Below are 24,773 nucleotides of genomic sequence, written 5' to 3'. Positions count from 1 at the left end.
ATTGACAAAAGTTTCAAGTGCTTGAAAAATTTTGTCATCAAATCACATTCCTATAAGGCACGGCAAAAAATAAAAATCAATACTCTAAAAATGCTACTTTCAAAAGCATTTTGGAGCACTGAATTTGTCTTTTTTGCCACACCTTATAGGAATGCACTGAATTTGTCTTAGAACTTTTGTCAATGTTTCTCCCAAAAAAAATTGAAATTTTCTGAATTTTTTTTATTTTACTATTCACCGAGCTCATTTGAGCTCGGAAGCAGAAAAGCATTTTCCACTTTCGATCACTGACGAGAAACTGGGACAGTAAAAGCATTCCACAAGTCACATGCTAGATTTTCTACAGTAAACGCCAACAGATTATACACTGAAACATAACGCCAGTTATTATTTTACACAGCTTACACCCTACTGTTTTTCATCAGCTGGAAAATAAAATGATACACCAGGAACGCTAATGCTAAGTAATCACCCACTTTTATACTGCTGCTACTCCCTAACACACAGATGTAGTACAGTTGAAGCATTCTGAGTTCACCCACTTATTCAGAAGAACAGAAGGCCTTCTGTGGGGTCGTGAGCTATATACAGAGGGAGATGCTCATTTATTTGCTCAAGAATCTGGTCCTGGGTTGTCCTTCCTTGACAAGAAACTGAATGAACCTGCAGGATCCGAAGAGGCAGGGACACCATGTGGTTGGCCCAGACTGCCAGCTACCACTGAATCACTAACCATGTCAAAGTTTATTCGAGTGTTGATTCTCCTGCTGGTGCTGCAGGTTAGAGTGAAATGAGTGATGGCAATGTGTTGTCAACACAACTCCATGTAGCAAGAAAAAATGCCTTATATTTTTTAAGAAAGTTGACATACTAATTTAGACAATTATTTACAGCGGCCAAATCTTCAGATGGGCTCTGATAAGCATGTGTGCTTTCGCCAATGCAAGCATAAAAACTCCTCGAACTTGGTGAAAGCAATGCATCCTTCTGTCAAGTGCAATAGAGAAGCACATGTTGCAGAGTTAGTTCACAAAGATACATTAATAACTTATATGTTTCACTGCACTCATACAGTCAGGGTTTTAGCAGAGACCACTTGCAAGTGGAATTGCAGTTTGTAGACCTAAATAACTCGAAGTGGCTGTTATGGCAAACACGTGTGGTTCTGATGTTAAAGCAGACCATGCTATAGCAGACAAGAGTCTAGCAGCACCACGATGGTTCAGTTTTTTTTTCACTGGCATATATATCTTCATGAATTTTTTTGGGAACACACCTTGACTACCCATAAGTAAAGTAACTAGTAAGTCTCTGCTTTGCATGGATATAAGTAATCACTTTGCTTCGAAAACATCAAGCTTGGTGTGCTCATCACAGCCAGGTCATATGCTAGTGCTGCCCATCCCTGGACTAATTTTCTGTACTCCTTGGAGTATGTACTCCCACATTTAATATACCTCTTAAACTAACTTATTATACCTCTTCATCATACTCAATATACCTTATTAATTATTCTAAGATACCTCGAAAAAAGTTTTACGAAAAAATATCGTCAGAGCCCTCGGTTTATGCAGTATAAAACTGTAGTCCCTCCGTTCACAAATATAAGATGTTTTGGATATTACAATATGGACTACTTCCGAACTGAAATGAGTGAACAAAAAACTAAACCGTGTCTATAACATCGGATTCAGAAAAAAGTTAGAGCATCTTATATTTGTAAACAGAGGGAGTAACATAAAAAAAAAGTTTAGGTGTAAATAATATAAAATATATGGTCTGAAATAGAATTTTTCATGAAACTCGCTTTGGGTATCTAGTACAACCTCTGCCAAAATGTAAGACCTTTTTTGGTTTTGCATAGGGCATAAAAAACGTATTCCATTTTGTTATGGAGGGAGTAACATTTAATGAAGTATATTAAAAATGATAAGGGGTATACTCAATTCATCGATGTGGTATATATATCAGGAGCGAGAGTACATACTCCCAGGAGTATTGAATCATTTTCCTAAGTTACATGTTTAACAATATACTCCCTCCGTTCCTAAATATTTGTCTTTTTAGAGATTTCAAATGGACTACCACATACGGATATATATAGACATATTTTAGAGTGTAGATTCACTCATTTTGCTCCGTATGTAGTCACTTGTTGAAATCTCTAGAAAGACAAATATTTAGAAACGGAGGGAGCATATAATAGCAGTACCACAGGTTGGAATTTCGGGCATCATTCATAACATATGGGTATGTCAATTGAACCTAAGTTACATTAAGTGCTTATAGATGCATTGTGCAACCTCCAACAACCACTAGCTCTACACCGCAAAAAAGAACAACCACGAGCTCTGTGTTTCCTCAGTAACTACAATAAATGCAACCTTTTCTTATATATCAACTCATTGTCGGGGGTTGGGTGCGACATATGCCAATGGATGGCTTATCATGGTGGGAGCGAGTAGAACGTCGCCGGTGCCTGGAAGCGGGATGAGGCGTAGACACGAACGCCGGCGCGCTTTACCCAGGTTCGGGGCTCTCCTAGGAGATAACACCCCTAGTCCTGCTCTGCGGGGTCTCCGCATGATCACTAAGGCACTAGTGAGTACAAATGGTGCTCCTCGAGTTGTATGCTAGAGGTAGAAGAAGGCAGGGCTTGCTCTCCTCTCCCCTAGGTGTATGTCTAACTCTAACAGGTTCGAACCCTTTGCATGGGTGCCCTGGGGGGTTTATATAGGCCTACCCCCAGGGGTAAAATAGTAATCTGGCTGGGTGTAGGACCTGGCTGTCAGTCTCTCTGGTCGCCGGCTTCTCCGCCGACTGCTAGGGCCCGCCGCCTGGTGGGCCCCGCCGACTGGTCTAGTAAAGAGCCGACAGGCCGCCCCCGCCGCTCGCGGGTCTTGCCAACGGCTGATTACTGTAGCCGTGACGCTAATGACGCTTGCTTGGTCAGGGGAGCGTGGCTACAGTCCCGCCGCCTGGCGGGAGATCACTGTAGCCACTCCACGTCTTATCTGGTTAATGGCGCGTGGGGCTCGGGGAAGGAGCGGGCCGCTTGCTGGGAGCCGGCTTCACTCGGGTCGACTAGTGAGGCTTCCGCCGTCTTCCGGGCTCTCGCTGACCGATAGGGCCCGCCGTCTTCGGGCCGTACCGACAGGCAGTCGTGGGAGCAGGGCTCCGCCTGACAGGGGTGATGTCAGGGGCGGAGTGGCAACAGTGTCGCGCCGGGCGGAGATCTCCCCCCGTACGGGGCACTGTGGCCACGCCCGGCCCTGGATACGGGGGTGATGGGCTATACTGCAGCCTCACCCTGTCATGTCATCTTAATGGGGGCGCAGACTTTTGAGGGCGCCATGGGCCGACCGCTAGGAGTCGGCCTCTCTGGAGGCCGCCTGCTAGGAGTCGGCCCGTCTTGGAGCCGCCTTCCTGATCATGGCCGCCTTCCGGCAGTCGGTCGTTCGGCTAGCCGGCCGCCAGAAGGCGGCGCTCTATCTTGACGTCTTGAGGGGCGCAGCCGGCCCCGATGTCTTGAAAGGTTCTGGGGCTCGGGTTAGGCTACCCGTGGCCCATTACTCCGACAGTAGTCCCCGAAGCTGGTGAGGCGCCGCGGCTGAGGAGCCGAGAAGCCTCAACAGTTTCCTCCTCCGGGTGCTATGGGTGGAAGCTTCATCCGACTCCCGGCAGGCCGCCCGGGGAAGTCGGCCACGTCCAGTCGGATTTATCTGGAATTTCGAATGTAACGGCGGGAACTAGGTGGCGTGCTAGCGAAGCTTCGAGGCCCGCCGCCTGGCATGGGTGTGCCACGTGGCGCCAGCCGGCCGGGCCAGCCTGCCAGCCCACGCGCGTGATGGGACGCGACTGCAGGCTGGGCCCGCCACCACCGGGCCTCGGCATGCGAGCGGATCCGCTGCGGCCGAGGCGGGCGGTTGAGTTTCCCCGCGGAGTTACTGTGCGCGGTAACTCGCGCGGTAAAGGTGGTAGCGTGGGGTCGTGGGCACAGTTAATCCCACGATCCCACGCCCGCCCCCTCGGCTTCATAGCCCGCAGGCTATAAGTAGGGGGAGGAAAGGGAGCGGCGGAGCACGCGCGCCCCTCCACCCCGCTCTTGCCTCCTTCCTCTCACCGCAGCGCCCCCGAGCAACGCCGGAGCGCTGCCGCAGCTTGTCTCCGTCGAGCTAGCCCGCCCCGAGCCCTCTTTGCCCCGCCCATTCTCGGCTCTCTCGCCGGGCCCTTTCTTCGTCGAGCTCTCCATGGCGCGCGAGCGAGGAGGAGACTGGGACGGGTCCAACGTCAATGAGGACCACATCACCTTCCTCCGCGAGACGCGGCGTCTTCCCGGCGCGGGCTACGTGAAGGCGCGCGTGCCGCCGGAGGGGGAGATCTCGCCGGCGCCGGGGGAGGGCGAGCGGGTCGTCTTCCGCTCGCACTTCATCCGCGGCTTCGGCCTGCCGGCGAGCGGCTTCCTTCGTTCATTTCTCGAATTCTATCACCTCCAGCCTCATCACCTCACGCCCAACACCGTGATGCTCCTAGCCGCCTTCGTCACGCTGTGCGAAGGCTATCTCGGCATCCTCCCCACCATCGAGCTGTGGGTCACGCCCAACACCATGATGCTCCTAGCCGCCTTCGTCACGCTGTGCGAAGGCTATCTCGGCATCCTCCCCACCATCGAGCTGTGGGGAGCATTCTTCTACACCAAGCTGGGCACCTCCGTCCGGGAGGTGGCTGCCCAGTGCGGTGCCTTCATCGCGGTTCGCCGGCCGTCGCCGAAGAACGCCTTCCCCACCATCAAGCTGCCACAGTCGGTCAAGATGTGGCAGCAATCTTACTTCTACATGAAGAAATGTGGACCCGGCCGTCGACTTCATCAACCTGCCGGCTTACGTAGCCGGTCCGCCGACTGAGCCTCGGGCCAGCTGGGGCTACAAGCCGAAGCCGGTGTCGGCAGACGGCGCCGCCGCCATCCAACGACTCCGGGAGCTAACCAACACCGAGGGCCTCAAGGCGACCGACTTGCTGGTTGCTTTCGTCGTGCGCCGGGTTCTCCCACTCCAAGGCCGGCCGCACCTGATCAGCCGGATGAGCGGGCATCGCGACCCGTGCCGGCTGAGCACCAAGGAGATGCTGGCTGCCGAGGTCGCGAACTTGGTGAACGAGATCTCCGGCTTCAAGCTGGAGGGGTCCTGGAGCTTCGGCAAGCGGCCATATTCCCGCGCCGACCCGCCGCCCGCGGTAAGTTTCCAATTCTTTCTTCCTGGACACTCGTCCTAGTCTTGATCTTGGTCTTGATCAGCCGGCCTCTCACCACTTGAAACATATCTACATGTCGGACGCGATGGCTGCCATCGTAGGGGCGGGTGGCGACTACCAGCCGGATCGGGCGGTGAGCGATGTGGACGACCCCGACTTGGGAGCGGCCGCCTTGGAGGACACCGCGACGGGCGGCGTCTAAGAAGCAGGCAGCTCCGAAGAAGGCGGCATCGAGACCTGGCCCGATGATGATGAGGAAGAAGAGCCGCGCCCTGCGCGCGGAGCCGGCAGGGCGGACGCGGGCCCCTCCGTCGAGCCGACTGCTCGAGGCGGCACGCGTAAGCGTAAGCAAGGCGCCGTCTTGTTCGACAGTGCGCCGAAGAAGGCCAAGAATCCGACCGCCGCGGCCAGGCGGAAGGAGGCCGCAGCGAAGGCGGCCAAGTACCAGAAGTTCCCAAAGGCGCCTCCTATGGTGTCGGTGTAACTATTTTTCCCTTGTGCTCTTCTTTCTCTTTGATTCTTTCTGAATTTCCTTTGCTCCGTTTTCTTGATTTTAGGGCTCCGCTCTCTCTCGAGAAGTCGGCCGCCGCCTCCATCGTTGGGTCGGCGGAGACCTCTACCACCACCCGGCGAATCGATCCGGCCGCCGACCTCCGGGAAGCGACGGAGCGAAACGCGCGGGAGGCGCGCGAGGAGCAGGAAGCCGCCCGCCTGGAGAAGGCGGAGGCAGACAAGGCGGAGGCCGCCGCTTTGAAGAAGCTGGCGGAGGCCGAGGCTGCTGCCGCGGCGAAGAAGCAGGCCAAGGAAGCCGCGCGCCGTCAATCGGCGATATTCGTCACCCCCCTGAACTCCGCGCCGCCGCCACCAGAATTCGTGGCGCCGACTGGGGGAGCCGGCGACGAGCACCCGATCATGGAGAGGGACGGCGGCGATGTCGTCATGCCGGACGTGATCGTGCCCCCGCCACCACCTTCTGAGGAGGCGCGAGACAAGCAGCCGGCCGATCCGCCGGCGCCACCAGCCGGAGACGAGATGGTGACGGGCCCAACTCCCGAGATCCGCACCCCGACGCGCCGCCGGATCGCAAAGGCGGCCTCGGCGCCCCGTCCGTAGGAGACCGCCGCCGCGAGCACCGCGCCCACTGGCTGGGTGCGGGGAGGCGGGACGGGCCCTTTGAACCGGGCGATCCTAGACGTCCAAGCCAAGCTTCATGCCGAGGCCGACGCTCTTAAGCGTTGCAACAATGCGTTTTTGGAGTCGCGAGCAGACGTCCGGGTATACTTCTTGCTTCTTTGATTTTTATACTTCTCCATGGGGGCGCACCAACGCACCCACTGGGTGTAATCCCCGAGTTTCGGGCCGGCTGCTGAGCAGGCGGCTCGGAACTTTAATTTGCAAGCTCCGAGTACTAACATTATCTGGTATCTTCATTGCAGGATTATCACAACCTCCGTGCGACCATCTTCAACTCCAAAGTCCAGGAGCTAGCTCAACGAACCGCCGACTTGTCGGAAAGCCGGAGTAAGTCTTTGTTTCTTTCTCTGCGGGGGCGCGTTGGCGCACCCGCGGGCTGTAGTCCCCGAGATTCGGGCCGACTGCTGAGTAGTCGGGCCGGATCTCCCCGGCGACTGTTCTTCTTTTTGTTGTTCTTGATGACTTCTTTCTCTGCGGGGGCACGCTGGCGCACCCGCGGGCTGTAGTCCCCGAGATTCGGGCGCAGGCCGGATCTTCCCAGCAACTATATCTCTTTTTGTTGATTGTTGATGTCCTTTTCTTTTTCTACTTTTGCAGAGGCCAACGCCGCCCTGCAGCAGCAGCTGGGCGAAGCCAACACCGCGCTTCGCGCCAGGGAGACGGACTGCAGCAAGCTGACCGAAGAGCGTGACCGGCTGGTCACGCAACTAGCGGAGCAGGCGGAGCTTCTCAAGAAGACACAGAAGGAGGCGGAGGACAAGGAGGCCAGTCTCCTAGCTAAGTTCGAGACCGAACGCTCCGCCTGGACCGACAAGGAGACAATGCTGACTGCCAGCTTCGGCGAGATTGAAGACATGGTTGACGGTGAGCTTCTCACTTTACTCTTCTTCGAGCCACCGACTTCTTGTTCCTAACTTTGGCTTTTTTCTTCTGTCTGAGCAGACTTCCTCCCCGGTCACTCCGTCGCTGCCAATCGGGCCATCGAGGCCGATCGCGAAGGGCGGAGGGCGGAAGGTGCGGAGATTGCTGCCGACGCCCCCCGAACCCTCAGCGAGCAGCTTCTCAGCATCCAGGCCCGTCTCCAGCCGGCTCATCGAATGTTGCGCCGTCTTCAGCGTGTCGGCGCCCAGGCGATCGCCGCCCTGTGGCCAGACATGCCTGCACCGCGCACTCCCAGTCGGACTGCCGACTGGCTGGAGGTGGCGGCCGGCCATCTTGAGGCCTGGAAGGGCTCCTCGGCCCGGGCTGGAGCACGCCGAGCCTTGGAGTTCGTCAAGGCGTGGTACCCTGGGTTGAATCTAGCCCAGTTGACCACGTTTCGACAGGAGGCCCAGGAGGAGCTGGTGGCGGTGGAGGATGATCTTGTCAAGCGGGCGGCGGCAATCACTGAGTATACCAACACCAGCATCTTCATCCCGGAGTGGGCCGAGAACAGCGCCGAAGCGCCACCAGAGTGGTTCGGGCTGCACCCAGAGGACGGCGAGGACTCGGCCGAAGTGATCGACTCCAGCGACGAGGGAGAAGACGAGAAGGAGGAAGATGAGGAGGAGGCGCCAGAGGTCGGAGCGGACGGCCAGCCTCAGCTCGACCGCGCCTCCAGCAACGAGCCACGCCCGAGCGAGCCGGCTGCTGCTGAAGGCGACCAAGCGGAGACCGACCAGCCGGCCGCTCCACCAGCCGGCACCACCAACTCCACCATTCCGCCGAACCCGTCTGCTGCTTCCTAGGCTGCCATTTTACCTTTGTTTCTTCCTGCTCATCAGTCTCGACAAACTTCGTTAACTTCGCACAATTCCACCCGCGGGGTGTATTCCAAACTTTTGTTGAATGTCGGCCAAGGGCCTTTTGATGTGTAAATATATTTGCCGAGTTCTATCTTTCTTTGCTTTCTGCTCTTTTGGCTTTTTTCCTTTGCCGCCTTCCCTTGGTTGCCGTCTTGCCAGCCGAACAGCCGCTCTGCGGACTGTGGCTGGGTCAAGTACTTAGCCACTTTCGGGGAGGCAAGTACTTAGCCGGTTAGAGTTTTCTAGCAAGTTAAGTAGAAGCCGGCTGGCCGGCTGCTGCGACGCGGGAAGCCGGCTTGAGCTATGTGCACGCTTTGGATCCTTAGCCATTTTTCATGCAGACACTCTTTCTGCCTTTACTCCTGCCCGCCGGACAGCCGCTCTGCGAGCTGCGGCTTCTGACAGGAGAGGGCTTAAGTGCCAACGCATTACTTGTGCGGCTGCAGGAAGCATTACATAGCACAAGGCGGCAAGTCCCCGGGTCGACTGGTCGAACCCGATGCCGGACGGACTAATGAAATATCACAATGACAGGCGTAATACTTATCATATAGATAAAAGAGGGCAGTTCCCGAACTCTTCTCGGGGACCCGGAGTCTTCGTACTTAATACAAAAGTTGGCGTGGTACATACTGCATCAACTGTAAAACCTTCGAAGGAGGTTTGCATTCCATGGTCGCTCCGTCTCCTTGCCGGAGTCATCTCTTTTGCGTGCTCGAGGCTTCTAAGCGTCGATGAGGTAGTAGGAGTCGCCCAACACATTGCTGATGATGAAGGGGCCTTCCCAAGGTGCCGAGAACTTGTGCTGGCCGGCTGTTCGCTGGTCAGTCGAAGCACAAGGTCTCCCTCTTGGAAGGATCTTGGCTTAACCTTCCGGTTGTAGTATCGGCGCAGGCTCTGCTGGTAGATGGTGGACCGGCTGAGTGCCAACAGCCGGCCCTCTTCCAGCAGATCAACGCCGTCTTGTCGTGCTTCTTCTGCCTCCTCTTCGGTGTACATGGTGACTCGAGGGGAGTCGAATTCTATGTCCGTCGGGATGACGGCTTCGGCACCGTAGACAAGGAAGAAAGGCGTGAAGCCGGTTGACTTGTTCGGAGTTGTGCGCAGGCTCCAGAGGACGACCGGCAGCTCATCGAGCCAACAGCCGGCCGAACGCTCCAGAGGTTCGACCAGTCAGGGCTTGATGCCGGACAAAATGAGGCCGTTTGCTCGCTCCACTTGGCCGTTTGACTGCGGATGGGCAACGGACGCTAAGTCCGGTCCGATGCCCTGCGTCGCGCAGAAACGGGCCAAGGCGCCTTCGGCAAAGTTTGTGCCATTGTCGGTGATGATGCTGTGTGGTATGCCATACCGGATGGTGATGTCGGAGATGAAAGTCACAACAGTCGGACCATTCAATTTCTTAATTGGCTTTGCTTCTATCCACTTGGTGAACTTGTCCACTACGACAAGCAGATGAGTCAAGCCGCCACGCGCTGTGTTGAATGGTCCCACCATGTCTAGGCCCCAGACGGCAAAGGGCCAAGCAATGGGGATAGTCTTGAGTGCAGAAGCCGGCTGATGTGGTTTGAAGCGGAACTTCTACCACCCTTTGCATTTCTGGACCAATTCTTTGGCGTCTTCTAGAGCAGTCGGCCAGAAAAAACCGTGGCGGAAAGCTTTGGCCACGAGTGCTCTTGGAGCCGCGTGGTGACCACACTCGCCTTGATGGAGATCTTTGAGGATTGCTTGGCCTTGCTCCGGCTCTACGCAGCGCTGGTAAACACCAGTGACACTGCGCCTCACAAGTTCTCTGTTGACTATGGTGTATGTTGCTGCCCGGCGTTGCACTTGTCGGGCCGAGATCTCATCAGTCGGCAGCTCTTTGTTCACCAGAAAATTGAGGATAGGCTGGGCCCATGAAGGTGCTGCAATTTCTTCGACTGTTAGGACTGCTACTTGCACGAGGGCGGTTGGGCCGGGAGGCGGCGGGTTGGAGCCGGCTGCCGCTTGCTGAGTCGATGAAGTCCCCGGGCCGGGTTTTGAAGTCCCCGGGCCGGGTGCGGCTGCTGCAGTCCCCGGGTCACCTGCCGAATTCCCCGTGCCGGCTGCTGGGGTCCTCAAGTCGGATCCGACTGCTTCAGGAGGGGCCGGCACAAAGATGGAATCCAATTCTGGCGATGGCTTGACAGACGGCTTAAGGAGGCGTTGCAGGGCGACGCCGGCTGGTATTGCTTGCCGGGTGGAGCCGACTCGTGCCAAGGCATCTGCTTGCTCATTGTCATTTCTTAGCACATGGAGGAACTCGCATCCTTCAAAGTATCCACTGAGTTGTTGAACGAGGAAGCGGTAGCTCGCCATGTTTGCATCCTTGGCGTCCCAATCACCTGACGACTGCTGGACCACCAAGTCGGAATCTCCATAACACAGGATCCGACGAATGCCGAGTTCCTTGGCAAGCCGGAGCCCGTGAATGAGTGCTTCGTATTCAGCAACGTTGTTGGAGGCGGCAAAGTGAATTTGCAGCACATATCTGAGCTTGTCGCCTTTGGGAGAGGTGAGAACGATGCCGGCTCCCAAACCGGTACGCATCTTGGAACCATCAAAGTGCATTCACCAATGGGTGGAATCTGGCGCTGGCGGCAGGTACTGGGTCCCGGCCCAGTCGACGAGGAAGTCGGCCAGTGCTTGCGACTTGATGGTGGTGCGAGGCTGGTAGTAGATGGTGTAGGGGGCCGAATCTATGGCCCAGTTGGCCACTCGGCCTGAAGCATCTCGGCTTCCAATGATCTCGGCAAGCGGAGCTGTGCAGACCACAGTGATTGGGTGCTCTTGGAAGTATGGCTTCAGTTTCTTGACGGCAAAGTGCACGCCGTAGCACATCTTCTGGTAGTGGGGGTAGTTTTGCTTGGAGGCGAACAGCACTTCACTCAGGTAATACACCGGTCTCTGGACTGGTAGTGCTTTGCCTTCTTCCTTACGTTCCACAACTATGACCGTGCTGACCACCCGGCTAGCGGCGGCGATGTAGAGGAGCATGGGCTCCTTAGGAGTCGGAGCCGCCAGGACAGGCGGAGTGGTCAACATCTTCTTGAGCTGGAGAAAAGCTTCATCCGCCTTGTCGTTTCACTCGAAAAATAGTGGTCTTCATGAGCTGGTACAGGGGAAGAGCCTTCTCGCCCAGCCGACTGATGAAACGGCTGATGGATGCCAAGCAGCCGGTGAATTTTTGCACGTCCAGCAGTCTGGTGGGCACTTCCATCCTCTCGATGGCCTTGATCTTCACAGGGTTGCACTCTATGCCGCGCTCTGAGACCAGGAAGCCAAGAAGCTGGCCGGCTGGTACTCCAAAGACGCATTTCTCCGGGTTTAGCTTTATCTGAAATCGGCGCAAGTTCTCAAAAGTCTCTTTGAGGTCTTCTAGCAGCGTTCCACGCTTCTCCGTCTTTACCACAACATCGTCCACATAGACGTGGGTGTTTCTGCCGAGTTGCTTGAGGAGCTCAACAGCTCGCATCCGGCTGTGGAGTCTATTACTTAGTCAATTCTTGGCAAGGCAAATGGGTCTTTGGGGCATGCTTTGTTGAGGCTGGTATAATCGATACACATGCACCACTGCTTGTTCTTCTTCAGCACCAGGACCGGGTTGGCTAACCATTCTGGAAAGAATACTTCCATGATGAAGCCGGCTGCTAGAAGCCAGGCTATCTCCTCTCCAACAACTCTTCTCTTCTCCTTCGACGGGCGGCGCAAGGGTTGCCTGACTGGCTTGGCATCAGACTGGACGTGTAGCTTGTGCTCGGCGAATTCCGTCGGAACACCCGGCATGTCCTTGGGAGACCATGCAAAGATGTCCCGATTCTCACGGAGGAAATCGACGAGCTCGCCTTCCTATTTGCTGTCAAGGTTCGCACCTATGACAACGTGCCTCTCCGGGTGCTCTGGGTCCAAGGGTATCTTCTTTGTCTCCTTTGCCGGCTTGAACGAGCCCTCGGCTTCCGACTCCTTGGGGTTGGGTGACATTTCCGGCTGCTTGCCAGCCATCGCCACAACTCGGTCAAGGAGCCGCTTCTCAGCCACGATCACGAGGGACTCGGCTAACCGGCTACTCTCTGCTGCACAGGCGGACGACTTCTTGTAGTCCCCTGCTATGGTCAGGATTCCCTTGGAGCTCGGCATTTTCATCTTCAGGTAAGCATAGTGGGGGACCGCCATAAACTTGGCCAGGGCAGGCCGGCCAAGCAATGCGTGATAGGGCTCTCGAGGTCCACCACCTCAAACTAGACTGACTCAGCGGAAATGATTTTTGTCCCCGAAGAGGACACCTATCTGAGTCTTGCCGATTGGTGAACAGAAAAGGCCTGGAACAATGCCATGAAAAACAGTCTGGCTGGGCTGAAGATGTCTCTGCTTGATTCCCAACTTCTCCATGGTATCTTTGTACAGGATATTGATGCTGCTGCCACCATCTATCAGAACTCAGGAGAAGCGAGCGGCTCGCCTCTCCGTGGCAAAGGTGGCATCCAACACCAGAGCGTAAGAGCCGGGATTGGGCATCACCTCCGGGTGGTCGGCTCTACTCCAGCTGATGGGCTTCTTAGACCAATGCATGAATTGGGGGTCTTTGATGCTACTGCATTTACTTCTTGCTGCTGCTGCCGTTTGTTGCGCCTGTCGTCGGCCACGCTGGTGAACACGACATAGGCTCCATGCTCTTTAAGATATTCATCTTGTATCGCACCAACTGGCCGAACCGCCGGCTGCTGAGGAGGCGGCGGGCCGGCAGGGGGGCTGGAGTCCATCACCCTTGGCGATCCTGGTGAGCCAGTGGCATTTCCGGGTGGTGTGATTGGACGGCTTTGCGCCGCTGTGGAACTTGCAGGGTGCATCAAGGGTCTGCTTGTATGAGAAGGCGGGCAACCAGTTGGGCTTGCCGCCCTTCTGGCGCTTGGGAGGAGGTTGTCCTTCCGACTGCTGATCTTCAACTGTTGCCACCTGCCGGCTCGTGGAAGCCGGCTGCATGGCCTTGCGCTTGTTGTCGTTTGGTTGCTGTCGCCGACTGGTGTCACCAGCCGGGGTCCGAGGAGCTTGAGGGGCTACCTTGCCCGACGCATTAACTTGGATCTCTGCCTTCATGGAGGAGTCGGCCGTGGCGTACTTGTCTGCTATGATCAGCAGTTCATCGAGGGTCGCCGGCTCGTCGCAGAGAAGCTTGTGCTTGAGGAGGGTGCCCTCTCGGCACCCGGCAGTGAAGTACTCGATGGCCTGCACCTCGTGCACGCCCTCGCAAGAGTTGCGCAGTTCGGCCCAGCGCGTGAGGTAGTCGCGAGTCAACTCGTTGGGGTCCTGGACGCACAAGGAGAGCTGGCGAGGCTTGGGCGGCCGCTTGTACGTGCTGGTGAAGTTGCGGATGAATGCTTCAGTGAAATCAACCCAGCTGTTGATGTTGCGGGGCTTCAGGCTGTTCAACCATGTCCGGGCCGTGCCCTGGAGCATGAGCGGAACGTACTTTACGGCAACACGCTTGTTGCCATTCGTTATGCTGACTGCTGTGGAGTAGTCGACCAGCCAGTCTTCCGGCTTCACGGAGCCGGTGTAATTGGGTGTATCTCTCGGGAGCGTGAACCCCTTGGGGAAAGGTTCGTCTCGGATGCGGGGGCCGAAGCAAGGCGGACCCAGCTCATCTTCTAGCGCCAGGGATCGGCTGAGGCGATCGATCCGGTGGCGGGCGTCGTTTTGGTCGCGCTCTTGGGCGGCCGTCTTGGTCGCGCTCTTGGGCGGCCGTCTTGGTCGCGCTCAATGGTGATGCGAGTCCGGCTGCGGCTAGCAGTCGGCTCCTTGTCTCTTTTATCACGGACGCCACCAGTCGGCGTCCGCGATGTCACGCCTTGGTCTCGGCGAGGAGGTGGGTCGTCATTTTGCCGGTTGGGCGCTTCAGTGCGGCACCCGGCGTCTTGCTGCTCAGCAGTCGCGTCGAGGAGCTGCAGGACTCGCTTCGTCATGTGGCGACGCTCGTCGCCCTCAAGCTTGTCTAGCTCGTTTGCTGCCACCTGGGCAGCTCGTATGTTCTCTGCAGGCGTGGCGTAGACGGGACGATATGTCCCGAACATGCTGGCGATGGTCGCGCCACGCTGCCGGACCAAGCCAATGCGGCTAGGCCCAAGAGGAGCCGGCGTGCCTCCGACGGCACGGTCCATCTCCCGCTGGTAGGCCTCCGAAAGGCGTCTCATGCTGGCCAGCCGGTTGGCGCTCTCGACGAGCTGGACGCGGCGTGCTTCCAGCGTCTCGGCGTCGGCGTCTTCCGGGATAGGCGCAGCCAGGTCTTGCATCGCCGTCTGCAATGGATCCTGGCCACCTCCGCCAGAGTGCTCGCCGTGGCTGATGACGAGCACTTCCGTGACGGTGCTGTCGCCGCTGTCCGCACGAGGAAGCGGCTCATCGTAGACCACGTAGGTGGCGAACGGGTCGAGCGACGCTGTGTCGGAGTCGACCAACATCGGGTCGGTGGAGCCAACCGACTCCAAGTCTACAGCAGGCTCGCTGGAGACGTGGAGCTGATCGAGGAGGCTCACAAGGCGGCTCTCGGGGCCCTCAGTGCCCGCATCAGACGCGGGCTCGTCGGAGAGGCGAATCTCGCCAACAAGATCGGCGAGGCAGCTCGCCGCACAGGCGACCTCCGCGCCGTGCAGCGCGTCGGCGTAGACGCCGTCTGGCGTGCCGGGCTGGCTGCGCTCGTCAGGAAGGAACAGGGTTCCCGTCCAGAACACGTCTCCGGGAGACGGTGCACCTTGCCCCACGGTGGGCGCCAAATGTCGGGGGTTGGATGCAACATATGCCAATGGATGGCTTATCATGGTGGGAGCGAGTAGAACGTCCCCGGTGCCTGGAAGCGGGATGAGGCGTAGACACGAACGCCGGCGCACTTTACCCAGGTTCGGGGCTCTCCTAGGAGATAACACCCCTAGTCCTGCTCTGCGGGGTCTCCGCATGATCACTAAGGCACTAGTGAGTACAAATGGTGCTCCTCGAGTTGTATGCTAGAGTTAGAAGAAGGCAGGGCTTGCTCTCCTCTCCCCTAGGTGTATGTCTAACTCTAACAGGTTCGAACCCTTTGCATGGGTGCCCTGGGGGGTTTATATAGGCCTACCCCCAGGGGTAAAATAGTAATCTGGCTGGGTGTAGGACCTGGCTGTCAGTCTCTCTGGTCGCCGGCTTCTCCGCCGACTGCTGGGGCCCGCCGCCTGGTGGGCCCCGCCGACTGGTCTGGTAAAGAGCCGACAGGCCGCCCCCGCCGGGCCCGCCGCTCGCGGGTCTTGCCGGCGGCTGATTAATGTAGACGTGACGCTAATGACGCTTGCTTGGTCAGGGGAGCGTGGCTACAGTCCCGCCGCCTGGCGGGAGATCACTGTAGCCACTCCGCGTCTTATCTGGTTAATGGCGCGTGGGGCCCGGGGAAGGAGCGGGCCGCTTGCTGGGAGCCGGCTTCCCTCGGGTCCGACTAGTGAGGCTTCCGCCGTCTTCCGGGCTCTCGCTGACCGGTAGGGCCCGCCGTCTTCGGGCCGTACCGACAAGCGGTCGTGGGAGCAGGGCTCCGCCTAACAAGGGTGATGTCAGGGGCGGAGTGGCAACAGTGTCGCGCCGGGCGGAGATCTCCCCCCGTACGGGGCACTGTGGCCACGCCCGGCCCTGGATACGGGGGTGATGGGCTATACTGCAGCCTCACCCTGTCTTGTCATCTTAATGGAGGCGCAGACTTTTGAGGGCGCCATGGGCCGACTGCTAGAAGTCGGCCTCTCTGGAGGCCGCCTGCTAGGAGTCGGCCCGTCTTGGAGCCATCTTCCTGAACATGGCCATGGCCGCCTTCCGGCAGTCGGCCGTTCGGCCAGCCAGCCGCCAGAAGGCGGCGCTCTATCTTGACGTCTTGAGGGGCGCAGCTGGCCCCGATGTCTTGAAAGGTTCTGGGGCTCCGGTTAGGCTACCCGTGGCCCATTACTCCGACAAAAATCCAGTCAGGCTATCTTGACGTCTTGAGGGGCGCAGCCGGCCCCGATGTCTTGAAAGGTTCTGGGGCTCGGGTTAGGCTACCCGTGGCCCATTACTCCGACAAAAATCCAGTCAGGAATATAAACGTTTACTTGATGAGTTGCTTTGCACACTACGATTTGAACCGTAGGCAACTTTCCTCCACTTTTTCAAAATGGACCTATTAGCCTGAGCATACTTAAGAGTGAAGCGTCCCGCAAACAAAAGAATTAAGTGAAATGTGGCGACACAGGAAATAACAGCAGTAGGAAGTGTTACAACTTGCACGCTCTTTAACAGTATAAAAGGTAGTCTGATGACCTGTATTGCTAGAATTGCCACAGTTATTGATTCAAAAGCAAAGAGTACCCTAAAATAGTCCTATGGAGAATTTAGAACATGAACACGCTATATGGAAATATCATGCATAAACCTATCAAACTAAAGGCACACTGACAGACAGCATATATAGGTATACAGGTCAGCCTAACAATTTAAATATACTAGACGAAGAAAAACAGAAAAAAAAAAAGTAAAACAATTGAAAATGGAAATGAGCAAGCACAAAAATCACACCTTGGTTTGCCGCAGAGGAGAAATATAAACATTATGGGAAGATGAGACTTTCTTTGGGGACATATCTGGTAGATTTGAGAAGGGGGGTGACTTTGGTGATCCAGGAATTTGGCCTACAATGAAGGTGATTAAAATGGTATTAGTTAATCATAAGTTAATAGACACAAGATGAGCAAATACTATTAGGATTCTTCTTGTTGTCCGGATGAGCACCACCAGAAGGGATTAATGCCACCAGGAAAGGCTTGACTGCTGGAACAAACACCTCATTATAAAAAACAATGATGTCAACATGGCGTGATCCAAGTCCCTGACAGAAAGAAAAAGAATTGTCAGAAGAGAAGAACAACAAAGATGAAGCCAGAAGTTCAGGAAAGAATTATCAGAAGAAAAGAAAAATAAAGTGAAATTTCATATTCATGTACATACTCCATTGTGATTTGTATTCACAACAAAGACACTTCTAAAAACTTCTGGTATACATTGCTGTTCCCTTTTGTAATTGTTGACAATCTCCTTGAACGTCAGTGTCAATTGAGAAACCTGTCAGAAGAGCTGTTGTCAGCAGAGAGAACTCAAAAGATGTAATATAGAGCTAATTGGCTAGCATAAGCAAGACCTTTGCAACACCATAGAGGGAACAAAGGATAAGCTGATCAATGTGTCGGTTAAAAAATAAAGTTGTCTGTTGATCAAGAATCTGCTTGAAGATATTATAGACATGCTCTGTCTGTTCCACATGCCGAAGCCTTTCACACAGGTTCCTTATTCTAATAGCAGCCAACTTCAAGATCTACGAAAGTTCAACCCAGAATCAGAAACATGAAAACAGAACTAAATGGTCAAAAATGAAGATTAAATTACAAGACCCGCACTTTGGAGAAGAAGATGTGAACCCCTACTTCAGCACATTTTTCATTCCCCCCAACCAGATTGCTGACAGTGGGACTGCACAAGAAACAAGTATAAATATAACATTCAGAAAAAATATGAAAGTTTGGTTAATATAAAAATACTATGTCTGGAAACTAGTAAAAACTGAAATGTGAGACAGGCCTTGCAAATGTCGACTGGAGAGGACGCCATTTCGCTTTCAAAGTATAGCTTTGTTTTGCTGGTGGTGTCTGTGAAATTTGGTCTACCAGTGTGCTCCTCGGTTCAATGCATAATCTCTTTGGTGACCTACTGTCACCATTCTCATCTACATTGAACATGTGAAGCAATTAACAGAAGAACTTAAAACCATTGGCAGTTACGTAAGATTGCAGAACTGCTTGTTTCAAATAGAATCACAATTAGGTTCTTATGGTTATTGAACTTTGAAGATCTTGCATGATGAACACCTCAATATGCCCCCATATTGGCATACCATTCACTCTGCAGGCATGTCTCAGCTACAAGCAATCATGCTACAGTTCATATAAACAAAAATAAGGCCACTAGACTACTCTTTGAAAATTTCAGTACATGACATGTACTCCCTCCGTTCCAAAATAGATGATTCAACTTTGTACTAACTTTAGTACAAAGTTAGTACAAAGTTGGGTCATCTATTTTGGAACGGAGGGAGTACTAGTTAATGGACCAGCTGCAGTAAGCCGAACATACTGTCATGAATAACCAAGTTTATAGCAACCTCAGGTTTTATTGATGCATACTACTTTTTCACAATTGTAGAAAGGCTAGTTTTTAGATTCTGGGGACCGTAGTCTGTCAAGCACGAACCGCCCAACCAAACTTGCACTAGAAGGATCGACATAACCCTAATTATTGAAAAGTAGAAAAAAGTAAATGACAATATTCTTCTCTGCTTTATTGAGGGGTCGGCCCCTTTATATGGTAGACAAGACTTGACCATCCAGCCAGTAAATCCATTCAAGCTCTTATAAGATCTGGATGAGGATTTGGAGCTCTGGGGTGCTCCACCCTCCTATATGAATATTAAATTAAAAAAAAAATTGGAATTTTGGGATATCAAACCTGGGTGCCCAATCTACTCCCGTGTTAAGTTTTGTGAAGAAATGACATCCGTGGTATTCTCAGTAAAAAGGTCAAAAAATTCCTAATGTGTAGAGAAAAACTGACTCTACTTAAGGGATAAGACTGATGTAAGGAGCATGAACACTGTGCAATCAAATTGGCAGATGGACATCTCAAAATACCAAAATAGACAAAATTGATCAGAAGATGAACAATCTGCAAGTAACAACCTCAATACCAGGACTACTCGGTTTGAAGTTTCTGAAGAGTTGGTCTCAGAAAACTTCAGATGAAGTCAAGGCCGAATAGCAATGTACCTGAATCGGCAGCCCGTTTTTTAGATGGTGTAGCTGGCAAGTCTTCAGCATGGAAATTCTGCCTTGCTACTATGTCATCAAGAGATGGCATTGATTCAGCCAAAAGACCAAGGCGATTTATTTCCGAAGCAAGTGATGGCCTGGCAACAACCAGTGAATTATACAGTGATGAACCTTTCTCCCACGCCATGCTTTCCAAAAGCTGTTCTTCTAATGAATTTAAATGTCTTTTCAATTCTCTTGGAAGGCTTTCTTCATGTCTCACGAAGTTTTCAATTATCTTGCTCAAATCAAATGCAGTTAGACCAGTACTCTCCAAGACAGCAGGGAACATCATGATGACTGTCTTATGTGTTGCCAAAACCAGTTCGGCTGAACATGCAATCAAGCATCGGTGAAAACGCTCATTTGACAACAATGGAGTCAGATTATTTACATTAGTATTGAGTGATTCTGCTCTGCAAATTGCCTCCAACACCCTATAGTACAACTTGGAGGCCTCCATTTTTCTTGCTTCGGCCCATGGAATATCAAAGGCATTTGTACAATTCAGGCCCATGGAACCACCCCAATGGCCAGAAGGCTTAGTTGGAAAAATTGCTTCCAAAATTATGCTGACCCTTTTTGTTACATCACTTGTCAAATCTGTATCACAAGACGAAAGAAATTTCTCAAGTTTAGACGAAGGCTTCTCTGGCAACGAAGATATCACCCCACGAAGCCACTTAGCAGTTGTCATGGCAGAAGTCACTGGTGTCATCTGCACTACCTTAACTGAGCCACCATTGACAGGTGATGAAGGGGAACTAGGGACAGTCAACATGTTCTTTATTGTCTTTGTAGGCGACGCTAATGTTTCAAAGACACGCTGCAAAATGAGAGGGTCAAAATCATGTGGGGAAGGAATTCAGTCTAGACTACTGACATAATTATGAATTACTGAGGATACCTTTGGGCAGCTTAGATTAGTGAAATCTCTAGAAGAGTTCTCAGCACTGATTATATTGTCATTATTGATCAAAAACCTTTTCAAATCAAGCTCCCCTTCCCAGCTAGTGGTACTACTTAGCTTCTCCAACTTCTCAAAATTTGAATGAAAACACTCCTTATCAAGGAGATCTCTGAAATAAATTAGACCATCTGCCACCATAACAACACAACACTTAATAAGCTAATTAAACATAGCAAAATAACCGAAACTCAATAGGTCTGTGTGCACGGGAGAGAATGGATATACGGGTCATGCCTGTATCTATTTTATCCAAAGTTTCTAGTTTGCACTCTGAAGCCCTTACTGCTTTCGTGCTGAAAAACACCTCTATAGCCTTGTGAAACTTCCCCATCATTTCTTTCAAGCGGTCTTCAGAGGTATGATAGTTATGACATAACGAAGCAAGGAGATCAACACCCCTCACCGTTTGTTTTACTGAATTGGATTAGAACGGCAAAACAAAATTGTAACTATGTGTTGCATAATGACAACTAAATTAAGGAGTGTGCCTTCAAGAAATAATAACTGATATAAAGGTGGGAATATTTACTTAAGTGAGAAGAACCTTCGATTGTGAAGCTCCTAAATTTAGCAGGTACATGAATTAAAAGTATGGCCTGCCACAGATTAAACAATTTTGACAAATTAAGCCCAAGAAAGAATAGAAAGGATAAGATAAAGTGGTGGCTATTTGGGAAACTGGTCACTTGAACATAAATACGAGCTCGTATTAAATTATTTTTTTGAAATGTACCTGCTCGTATTACTAAAGGCTGAATAGTATATAACAAAATCAAAACAGAAGAGGGGGCGGGGGCTGACCAATATGGCAACTAATCCATGGATGCAGGATACCAAGTCCTTATACAATTCTGGTGATTTTGAACGGAGGGCTAAGAAAAATAGCCACCCAAAACAAAAATATTCAGGATTACTTTTAGTCGATCCAGGCTCCTGGCCAGTACTAGCACTTAAGAATAGCTCATTAAATGCTTTACAATAGAACCTGTCATATTGAGCATACTTTAAAATTAGAATTACCATGCAGAACAAATAAACAAATCACAAGATAATCAATTATATATTATTTTTAACGAAATTATGAACACCCCATCCTGCTGAAAGAGAAGAAAATCCACTGGTTATACTATTACCAAACTGAAGGTGATCTTATGGCACGTAAAGGATTTCACCTGCTTGCATCTGCCAACAGATTTACCAAACTCTGCAGTTGTTTCAGCTGGAACCACAAGTTACAACACCAGTACAGAAATAACCAAGTTAGCACCTGCACCTCATGAAGATCTCATCTCAGTCTGTTGAAAACGAAACAGGATTGACCATCAACCCACCTCTAGCTGATCTTCCCAATCCGTCCCATACCGGCTCCGTAAAACATGGTCAATCTTCGAAAGAAGCTGCTGTGATTCCTTGAAGAAATCATTGTACCTGCAAAGAAAACAAAAGGAAACCGCAACCAATTCAACCAAACGCTAATATTTACAAAACCAGAATTACAACCATCATAACAGACATCACGCACTTGAGTTTGCATCCCTCCAAGATCTTCCACAGCCTAACCCTGGAGCTCTCCTCCTTCATCCCCTTTCCCTTCAGCTTAGCCACGCAGTAAAGCACGAAAGCAAAACATAGCCTCTCCACATCCTCGGGCTGCAAGGATCCAATCCAAAACTTAGCAAGAAATCGCGTAAGAATTGAGAATTTCAGCACAAAAGAGAGCATTCCTTACCGATTTGCTCCCAAACGAAGGGGACGTGAGAAACACGTCCTTCCCCTCCTCCAGCAACGCCGCGGCCTCGCCAGCGACGCCCTCGTCCACTTCCAATTCCTGCATCAAACCTTCAGTAATTAGTAAGAGAATTCTCACCCCGGACGTCAGAGGATTTCAGCAGTGACGAAGAAATATCTGACCTTGCAGAGATCGGCGAAGTGCGTCTCCACGGCGGGAGGAGGCGGAGGTTGCGGCTCCATGGATTATACGAATTGTGCGGTCAATCACGAGGCTTCAGAGGCATCAAACGGTGTAGACTAAGAGGCCGACGCCTCGTATTGAACCGCTTGAGAATTCACCCGATTGCGCAGCTCCGGCGAGCTAGGGTTTGGGGGTTTGGGGATCGGGATTCAGAAATACTGTAACTTGTTCAAAGGGGTTTATGGAGAAACTTCCGTTGTCCGTCTTGCCCCGCTTATGAACTGTGGGGTTTGCTAGATATTTGCGAATTGTGTGATTCAAAAGGGGCTGGACTGCAAAAGTGGGCGCTGTTGTTTCCATTTTGGACCCACTGCTCCCAGCATATTTCTGTCCAAAACTAGTAAAACTGCACTGCACCGTGTGTTGCAATGGGTAAAAATTATCCCTACTACTACCGAAGCAAAAACTTGCACCCTTTTGCTAAAGGGCACAATGTGTAAAATGCGAGAGTCAATCTTTATTCTTTAAAAAAACCAACTTGGACTTTATTAATTAGAAATAATGGTTACATCGTTTATAAGAAGAGTTACAAGATTTTTCATGGGCTCCTCTATCCAATCCCTAGTCATGTAACATTTTGCTAATCTAGCAAGTTCATCAGCTACTTTGTTCGCTTCTTCATTACAATGTTCAAAACTGGTGTGAGGAAAATCACAAGCCATAAAAAAAACAATCCTCAAGAATTACAGTCGCCGCTCCTGCTGACTGTCATTCGTTCTTAATTGTGTCAATGACTTCCATATTATCAGAATTGATAATGAGACGATTGCAGCCTGCCTTTTTCTGTCAAACCTAAACCAAACTTGAGTGCTAACACCTTCGCTGTCAGAGCATCAGCACAGTACTGAATCTTCTAGTTACCACCTACTATGAAGTTTTTATTGTCGTCTCTGATAACAGCACCCGCTGTGCCCCTTAGCTGATCATGATCAAAACAAGCATCCACATTCAATGACACAGCCTTTTCCACCACTTCATACAACCCCAAATGTTCCCACACTTCTTTTGCCTTCTAGCAGAGAAACAACACATGTTTCGTGTCCTCCAGTCCATCCAAACATGCTGGACAGACTAGTTGAGTTTTGTATGTTTGTTGGCTAGTGTAACACGAGACGGCAGAGCCCGTGAAGCGTCCGCCAAATAAAAAAAATAACCTTCGCCGGACAAGCTAATTTCCAAATCATACCCCAAATAGGATTAACCTTACTTCTACCCATGCCATTTGAATATTCCAATTTCCTCCCATGTTGTTTGTTCCATTCCTCCACATAAGCTGGTCGAACAGTGGATAATCTGTTTTTCGTATAGCTCCAAGCAATAAAATCTGGCATATTGTGCATGGGTATCGGGATCGCTGGGACTCTATGAGCATCAATTGGCCACAACATTTGTCTCACCAATTCGTAACTAGGTCAATAAGATCAGAAACTTTCGTCATGTGATTCCCTCTTCTAGGTGTAATGATTTTTCTATCTTCACAATTTGGGATCCATGCATCTTTCCATATGTCAATATTTTCTCCTGTTCCCACTCTCCATATATATTCATCACTGAGAGAATCCACTCCTGCCATAATGCTTTGCCAAGTAAAAGAGGAGCCCTTTTTTAGTATTGCTTTCATCAAATCGCCCTCCAGGAAATACTTGGCTATTAGGATTGTTGCACAAAATGATTCAGGATTATCCAAGAGACGCCAAGCTTGTTTCGCTAACAAGGTCAGGTTAAAACAATGTATATCACGAAAACTCATTCCTCCTTGGTCTTTTGGAACACACATCTTCCACCACGCCATCCAGTGCATCCTTTTATGATTGTCCTCGTCACCCCACCAAAATTGTGACATCGCGTCTATGATTTCTTTGCAATTTTTTTAGGAATTTTAAAGACGGACATTGCATATGTTGGGATAGCTTGAACAATAGACTTAAGCAAAATTTCCTTTCCACCAATTGATAACAACTTTTCTTTCCACCCACTAATCTTCATAATAATACGATCAATCAAGAACTGAAACACAATCGCTTTTGTCCATGCCCACATTGGCAGGTAATCCCAAATATTTATCATCAAGGGCCTCAGTCATAATATTTAAAATTGTACAGATTTGCACTTTGTCCTCAAATATACTGGATTTTTCAATACTCACTCTTTGCCCCGAAGCGGCACAGTAAGAATCCAGAACTTCTCTAAGAGCCTCCACGTTCGTAGCATTTGCTCGCATGAGGATCAACGAATCATCCGCAAACAAAAGATTGGAAACTGAAGGGGCTTCCCCGCTAACCTTTATGCCTGAGATCTTTCCCCTCTCCTCCGCATTTGCTAAAAGGGTCGTCAGGTCCTCCGTACATAACAAGAACAAATAGGGGGGTAGGGGGTCCCCTGCCTTAGCCCTCTAGTGGGTTTGAAGCTATCGGTCTCCTCCGCATTAAACCGAACCCTATACTCCACAGAGGACACACATTACATAATAAAATTCACCCAGTTTTCCTTGAAACCCAGCTTCAACAAAAGTGCTTTTAAGAAAGGCCATTCCACTCGGTCATAAGCTTTGTGCATGTCCAACTTGATAGCACACAGCCCCTCGCTCCCCGTTCTTTTCTTTTTAATTTTATGGAAACACTCATATGCTACTAAAATATTATCTGTGATCAGTCTCTCAGGAACAAAAGCACTCTGAGATGGGCTGA

At 51.6% G+C, this 24,773-nt stretch overlaps 1 protein-coding gene across 1 annotated transcript; it reads right to left on the bottom strand.

Moving 5' to 3' along the window:
- Positions 1–301: 301 nt before the first annotated feature.
- On the bottom strand, positions 302–22,316 carry LOC123097360 (retinoblastoma-related protein 2). Its single transcript, XM_044519077.1, has 18 exons — positions 22,026–22,316; positions 21,844–21,942; positions 21,637–21,764; positions 21,446–21,542; positions 21,287–21,333; positions 20,916–21,099; positions 20,644–20,710; positions 20,349–20,528; positions 20,052–20,242; positions 19,103–19,970; positions 17,862–18,006; positions 17,681–17,753; positions 17,425–17,598; positions 17,235–17,348; positions 16,986–17,115; positions 16,806–16,918; positions 872–987; positions 302–773 (listed from the first exon to the last, which is right to left on the bottom strand). The coding sequence occupies exons 1-18, from the start codon at positions 22,083–22,085 to the stop codon at positions 614–616; spliced, it is 2,946 nt and encodes a 981-aa protein (XP_044375012.1). The 5' UTR covers positions 22,086–22,316; the 3' UTR covers positions 302–613.
- Between the last annotated feature and the right edge of the window lie 2,457 nt (positions 22,317–24,773).

This window comes from Triticum aestivum, chromosome 4D (assembly GCF_018294505.1).
Source record: "Triticum aestivum cultivar Chinese Spring chromosome 4D, IWGSC CS RefSeq v2.1, whole genome shotgun sequence".
Lineage (NCBI taxonomy): Eukaryota > Viridiplantae > Streptophyta > Magnoliopsida > Poales > Poaceae > Triticum > Triticum aestivum.
This window is presented reverse-complemented; position numbering and strand designations above follow the sequence as displayed.

What these genes read in the sequence shown, in the direction of transcription:
- LOC123097360 (XM_044519077.1), bottom strand. Translation starts at nt 22,085, where the DNA reads ATGGAGCCGCAACCTCCGCCTCCTCCCGCCGTGGAGACGCACTTCGCC. An exon ending in CTGTTGGCAGATGCAAGCAG is followed by an intron (nt 21,100 to 21,286) that starts GTGAAATCCTTT and finishes TCAATATGACAG; the next exon opens with GTTCTATTGTAAAGCATTTA. An exon ending in CAACAAGAAGAATCCTAATA is followed by an intron (nt 16,919 to 16,985) that starts GTATTTGCTCAT and finishes CCTTCATTGTAG; the next exon opens with GCCAAATTCCTGGATCACCA.